The 7,596-nt window shown below is 43.9% G+C and overlaps 1 protein-coding gene across 1 annotated transcript; it reads right to left on the bottom strand.

Annotated features, from left to right (window-relative positions):
- Positions 1–6,814: 6,814 nt before the first annotated feature.
- Positions 6,815–7,321, bottom strand: LOC308436550 (proteasome subunit beta type-3-like; the record flags this gene model as incomplete). Its single annotated transcript, XM_080937497.1, has 1 exon — positions 6,815–7,321. The coding sequence occupies one exon, from the start codon at positions 7,319–7,321 to the stop codon at positions 6,815–6,817; it is 507 nt and encodes a 168-aa protein (XP_080793623.1).
- Positions 7,322–7,596: the final 275 nt, after the last annotated feature.

The raw sequence follows: 7,596 nt of genomic DNA, 5'->3' as shown, positions 1-7,596 counted from the left end.
TGTGTGTATGTGTGTGTGTGTGTGTTTACACATATGTTCATGGGCATGTGTGTCTACAGATACATATACACCACATGTATATGTGGAAGCCAGAGGACAACCTTGAGTGTCTTTCCCCAGGAGTCATTCACTGGATATACAGTCTCTGGGACCTAGTCTGAGGAAGAAACTAGGCTTGCTGTCTAGCAGCCCCAGAGGGCCTCCTTTCTCCACCTCTCCAGCTCTGGGATAATAAACATGCAACACCACTGGCTTTTTAAAAATGGATTCTAGGAACCAAACATGGGTCCTCACTGTCTCCCAGCAAGCACTCTCACAAAGGGAGTTATCTCCTAAACTAGCTTACCCATTTGAGGGGTGTGACTGACATTCGGTTCCTCAAATGAGATGCATCATCTCACAGTATGCCCTTCAAAGACCAATGATGCTTCCCTCTTCCCCACCCACACTTTATATCTCAGAATTCAGCCCCTCCTGGACTGTTACTCTTATCAGAAAGTCAAAGTTTAAAATAAATAAATAAATAAATAAAACAGTAATAACTCTTGGTGTTGATTACTTCTAGGAAAAGTGCTTCAAAAACATCTTTGATTAAAGCACATATACATATATGCATAAAATATACATAATAAATATGTACTAGGGCTGTTGAGATGGCTCAGCAGGTAAAGATATGTGCTGCCAAGAATAATGATCAGAGTTTGGTCCCTAGAACCCACGAGAAAACAGACTCCTGAAAGTTGTCATTTGACCTCTGCACTCACATGGTAAATGTATGTGAACACAAACACACACATACACAGAGAGAAAAACACAACACACATATAACACACAAATCCATATATACACATACACAATACACAAACACACACACAAACGCACATACACAGAAACAAATGTAATGTATAATTTAAATTAAAAAAAATTAACCCTGCTTTAATGAACAGAATGCATATATGAATATAAAAGAGCAAGGCGAATGAAAGGTCCCTCTTTAAAGTTCAAGAGACATTATTTGATCAGTTTAATCATTTGTCTTCTACCACTGGAGCTACTATTAAAATCACAGGCCTTGCTTTGACTTCCACATTTGGGAGAAAAGCTAATGGGTCTTCTTTCTGAGGTCTGAATTCTTTGTAGGCACAATTGCAAATGAAAGGGACCATTCAGTTGACGAAAATGGGTCTAGCATGTAACCATTTACTGTAAAGCAATCTGCATATGGTGAAGGGCACGCAAAGGGGGTAAGTGCCTCATCTCCATGATTGCGACCTCGTTTCCCTTGTGCTCCAGGCTTTGCCCACATCTGCTCCATATGGAGCTATTTAACCTGCCACCTTGGAAACTGTTTAAAATAAGACATTACCAGGGCTGACTGGCACCTCCTGTCACCAAGATTACTGTTCCTTCCCTCCTTGATTTTGTTTCCTCCCCTGATGCTTTTCACTTGGGAAATATTCTGCTTAAGGTCATATATTTGTCTGTGAATAAAAATACTCCCGTGGCATCTGTGCCTAGGCTAGTCTCTGCATCAACAAGGGAAGGGGTTCCCCACCCCCACCCTGTACTCTCTGACATTGCAGCAGTGCCGTGGGTCCAGCAGTCACGGACAACAACAGTGACACTCAGAATCAGAGCGATGACATTTATTTTGAAGGCGTCATTGTTTCTAAAAGATTTGATTTGTATTCTTTTCTTTTTTTACCTTAAGGGGTATGATATTTATTTGACTCTTTTTCTTTTTCTATACTTCTTTGGTTGCTTGGCTCAATTTTCCATCCCCTCAGGCCAATTAAGCTTAAGAACAGACTCAGGCCATCTCATGTCTGTAGTCAAGAGATCTGGGAGGTCAAGAAAGGAGGGTTATTGTGAGTTCTGGACCTGCCTGAGTTATAGTGTGAGAGATACTGTCTCAATAATACTAGATTAATAATAATAATAATATAATACAGGAATGGAGAGGTGGTAAAATGCTTGCTGTGCCGTAATGGGGGCCTGAGTCTGGATCTCCAGAACCATGTAAAAAGCCAGACACGGTGACACAAGCCTAGAATCCCAGCACTGGGGAGGCAGAGCTGGGGCTTGCTGGTCAGCCAATCTATCCACATCAGTGAGCTTCAGGTTCAGGGAAAGACTCCATCTCCAAAGATAAGATACTTCAAGGGACGAGAGGTGAAGGGTTACCTACAGAAACATAAGTGACCCCAAAGCTGTTATTCAGGAAACTGTTGGCCTAACATGGCTAATGACATCGCCATACCATGTAGACGGTGCCCCTCTCTAATTAACCCCCCTAACCTATACTTTAGCATCTCCCCAGACTTTACAACATGCAATTCGGTTAGAACTACATACAAAGAGATGTGATGGACAAGCGAGATCTCAGGTGAGGATACAGTGGTTAGTGATCCCAACCCCCCCCCCCCCAAAAAAAAATAACGGACAGGAACTGACCTGATGCAACTCACAGCAGGGTCTTTATTTGAGCTAACTCAGCAAGCCCCTTGACCAATGCACCACCATCATGCAGGATGGTTTGGGGGGGGGGAGCCCTGAATGTCTATGGGGCAAGGCTTTATACTAAGCAACAAGCAGGGAATATGTGTGCAAGCGTCTAATTGGGAAGCTGATGAGGCCTATAACATAGTTGGCTGGTGCTGGGAGTCATATCATCAACTTAATTTCTGCTCTCCTCTGTATTGGTTGGTGGCTGTTAGGCAGGGGTTGGGCTTTTTACCTGGAGATTCAGGTTTGTTGGGGGAATAACCTGGAAACACTGTTCTTGCTGAAGGTGTAACCTGGAAATACTGGTCTCGTTGAGGGCATAACTTGGAAACACTGGTCTTCTTGAGGATTAGCCTAGAGACTGGAACTAGGCTCGGGTTTTGTGGGGGGCTGGGGGGGGCAACTTGGAAACTAATGCTAGATTCCAGCCTGTTCATTTACCTGAGTTCAAACTTAGGTCAGGTTCTCTAAAATGGAGCCTGAATTTAAAATATTTTGCCCTCTCAGTTACCTACCCACCCTTCTATGAGAGACTCTCAGTGGTCAAGAGACCAATGCTAATGGAAGCTCGCACGGAGAGACAGCTGATCTGACAAAGATAGTGGCTGTTTTCTTGAAAGATTGAGTTATATAACAACTTGTGATATTGAGTTCTGGCCATGTTCTAGAACCAGCACATATATCATACACACACACACACACACACACACACACACACACACACACACACACACACATGAACGTGCTCTCACACATGCACATGCACACGCACACACACAAATCAATAATAATGCTGATGCTGATGATAATGATGATGATAACAATAAGTGTGTCCTTTCTTTTCCCAGACATGCAGAACCATATCCCTGCTGACACGGCTTCTGTGGGAAGAAATCACCTCTGACAAAAGAATTCAGGTTCACTTGCAATGTTCTACTTTAAACAGAAGACCCCAAAAACATCAAGTAAAAACCTCCAAACCAACCTCTAAGCCTGTGATGGAGCCATGATCTGTCTGTCTAGAGATGCCAGAGGCTCTGGCTTAAGCAAGTCCTAAAAGCTTTCCGACCCCTCCCCTTTCCCTTCACTTATCCACATAATAAGCCTTCTCTAGTAGAAGAAAACATCTTGTTTCCTTCCAGCCAGAACATTCTACAATTTTAAAATTTTAGTGTAAAAAAAATTTTTTAATTGCAGCTACAATTTAGAATATAAAATTTTAAATTATAATTAAAACAAAAAAACAAAACTGTCATGGGGCCAGCCCTCCAGTGATCTAAAGCCTGCTTGGAATTTGGAAGTGTGCTGAGTGGATCATAACCTCATCCGGGAACAGGTTGGTCTATTTTTTTTTTCCAGGTGCTGTCTGGAAGTCTACTCCACACCTGCATTTCAAGAACAAAGGGCATGGCTGATGAGGAAAGTCCTGTTCCAGCCTATCACTCAGCCCACAGATAAAAGCAAGACCTGAGAGCTCCTTCCCAGATAGCCTCCGGAATGAATATTTAACTTGCCTCTACCGTCATGTATAGAACACCCAACCATGAAGCCATGATGTGCTGCCTGGTACCACAGCGGTGAGGAATTAGACAGTGGTCCTCAGATTAACCTGATCCTGATAATTACAACCCATTATTAAAATACTCCCTGCAGTAAAGTTCACTAAGGATTGTATTGCAGCCGGGAATGCCGAGGCTCAAACAAACCTTATTTTGCTACGATGCCCGACTTCCTAAGGAAATTGCTCCTTCGTGCTAACATCTCGAAGGGAGAGAAGATAAAATTAACGGCCTCTGAAAAGCGGACATTGAAACGGGACCAAAGCTTTTGTGCTAGATAAAGACATCAATTTGTCTACTCTTCATATGTATGGTAAGGAATCGTGATAGAATGTAAAGGGAAATAAAAGTTAATGATTTTAGAATGAAGCTGTGTGGTGCAAGTACTCTGTTGGGGATAAACAGAACAGGAGCCAGTTACAGGGCTCGGTGAGATGAAGGTCAGTTTCCAGTCCGTTCAGCAGAATCAATACGGTGCCTTGGACTTGCAATAGGTCTCATAAGTCATAGATTGACTAGGTCATGTATCAACTTCCACCCTGCGTGGCCCTTAATGCCTCTCATCAACAAGGTTTGCTGAGAAAATAAAAAAGGAATCTGTGATCAGAATCTGCAGTTGAAGTGGGACACTGCCCACCTACAGACTAACAGGGAAGGGGCGTGGGCAACCAGCAGAGTGGAGGTGCCATCTCCTACGGAAGACCGTATGTCAATCCCAGAATTGACTTTCAAAGTCAGAACTCAAACTGCCGTCAGAGGCTTTCTTTGAACATCCATTTCAATGATGAGGTTTATCTCGGTAAAGATCAACATCACACAACATTAGAAAGACCCAGAGAGTCCTTCTGGCTGATCTCAAAGAAACAGAGGGAAAGGACAATAAATTCTAAGAAATGTCACCCACACCCCATGTACAAACTGACACAGGTAGTCTTCCAAGATACCTTAAGAAACATCATCAACACGACCCATCTTCCTGGAGCTGTCTACCCAGGGCAGACAGAAAATGATTAAGTTAGATGCCTAAGGCTACTTTGGGGAGGACAATAGGTACCATGAAGCAAGAGAAAGCAGAGAGGATTCAGCAGGGTTATGTTTGGAAGAAGGGTATACCATTAGGCTTCCGGCATCAGAAAAGGTGTGCTTTCTCTTTGAGTAATGGGGGGAGGGGAAACCTACAAGGAGCAAGCAAGTTTGAGAAAAACATACCAGACCCCTGCCTGTATTGAATAATTCACAGAAAGGACCAGAAAATTTAAGCTCCAACTCTGAATGTAAGATAATACATGCATAGCCCTTTGGGGTGTGCATTGTATTGGTAAACTATTGTGTTACTTGAGCCAACCGAGAAGATGTCTATGAAAGTAACTCAGCCTCAGATATATTTCAGACCCAACCACGTTTGTCTCAAAGCGTCCTCCAAGGGCCTTTGTCTGGGGATGGCCTGCCCTTCCTCCAACTCTACAAAAGAGGAGGAGGCCATGAGCAGAAACAGCCCCAGAGAAAAACATTGTGTCTTTGAGAGCTGCTGGAAGGTGAACCATTTCCAGTCTATTATTCCCATTTTCATATAATTTATATGTGTAATTTATCCCATGGTACAAGAGTGCCTACAGTGGGGGAAAGGCCAGAAGTTCAGTCATGGGAAGCTCATGCTGATGGCTTCAACATCCCTCGTCGGTTTCTGCTGGATACCGTGTCTGATTTCAGTGATGCCCTTCTGATGTTGTTAATTTGCCTGGAAGCATCACCCAAGAGAATGCTATGCTCTGCCCAGGACACTGTGTTCTGTGAGCTCCAGCCAGCTGCCTTCACTTCTCCAGCTGTTTTCTGCTGGATGTTTGTAAGGTCCTGATTTGATGATGAAGGATTTGCAATCCTTCCATCTGTCTGTCACTTGGTATCTTTTTTTTTTTTTTTTTTTTTTTTTACTCCAGCTCGTTATATACTTAATAATCTCATGCATTCGGTGTCAAAAGCACAACTATCATAGATCATTTCTCAGACCACAGCACCCTTCTATGATTCTGCTGCCTTAGGTACATCCGCATGCCCTTCAGTGAGATATGCTTAATGGCGCCTGTGTCTTGCACAGAAGACTGAAACAGTAAAGTTACTGTGAAGAGTGAAGTTAGGATTTGAATGCCAGATACCCTAGCTTTATGCTCTTAACTACCAATACCCAGCCCCTCCCAACAAATTTTACAAGCTCTGGTTGCCCACTGCATGCTGGTGACCAGCCATAGCCCTCCCTACCTCAATAGTCAACCTGATATCTCCATTTAAACAGCCGATGAGCCGAATGGAATCAATGCGTTCAGAATTAATTGTAAAGCGCCCTTCAGTGCAGCCTGCCTTCCTCTTTTTTCCACCTAAGTGCACCTGCACTTCATGCAGGCTTCCAGAACCATCTTTATAAATAGCTCACCCCTCCCAAACCTTCTCGAGCCCCAAACTGGAGCCTTGATTTCTCTGTCTGTTTCATAACTGTGTTCATCCCTTTTCCTGTTGCTGGGATAAAATAACCTGACAAAATCAACTCAAGGTTTTTGGGGTTTTTTTTTTTTTTTTTTTTTTTTTTGAAAGAAAGGTGATTTTATTTAAAAAGAAAAACAACAAAAGGGAAACGGGACCAGAGCACAAGTTAGTCCATCCAGAGCACAGGTTAGTCCACCCAGGCCTTCAGCATCCTGGTGGTGATCTTGTCTTTTTTAATGATGAGGACAGACACCCGTGCCCAATACTGCGTCTCAGTCCACAGCATTCAGCACAGCCTGAGAAATGGTTTCAAACGAGTGTTCTGGATCCCAGAGAGACTCAAACATCCCATACATGTATTCGGAGTAGGTGCCACTGACTACAAAGTCATCAGTCACCACGAGACAGCCAATGGGGTCCAGAGAGCAAATAAAGAGCTTAAAGGTCTTTGGGTCTAAGCCAGCAATGACAGGCTCTGTGAAGTAGAGACCAAACTGTTTCTCATACAAGAGGTTGGCCACCACGCTCATGAGGGTGTAAGGCTTGATCTGCCGACCTTCCTGCAGCTCATACAGGGTCTGAAGGAACTTGAGACACTGGGCAACTGTCTGGACATCAGTGGCCAGGCCGGCCAGGCCTATGTAGAACCTGTCACCCCTGGGGAAGATCTTCTGGAAGTCTGTGGTCAGCATCTGGGCCTGGATCTCTAAACGCCTGTCTGTAGTGATGGCCATGCAGTTTCCCTTCATGGCCATGACAACCCCTTCATTATAGGACATAATAGACAGGATTATGCTGTAGTAGGAGCCTGATCTCTACTATGCTGCCTACAAACCTGCTCTTATTCTGACTTGTGGCTCAAGTTTATAGTCTACCACACCAGGAAAGTCACAGCAGCAGAAGCTGAAGGCAGCTGGTCACAGTGCACTCCTCAGTCAAGAAAGAAAATGACAAATGCCAGACTCGGCTCACTTCCTCCATTTGGTGCCCAGGAAATGGTCCCACCCACAGTGGGAGTCTCCTCTCCTCAAATAACCTAATGGAGCTAACCCCT

The sequence above is a fragment of the Micromys minutus genome (genome assembly GCF_963924665.1).
Source record: "Micromys minutus genome assembly, chromosome: 24".
Lineage (NCBI taxonomy): Eukaryota > Metazoa > Chordata > Mammalia > Rodentia > Muridae > Micromys > Micromys minutus.
Note: the sequence above shows the minus strand (reverse complement) of the source record. Positions and strands in the feature narration are given on the sequence as shown.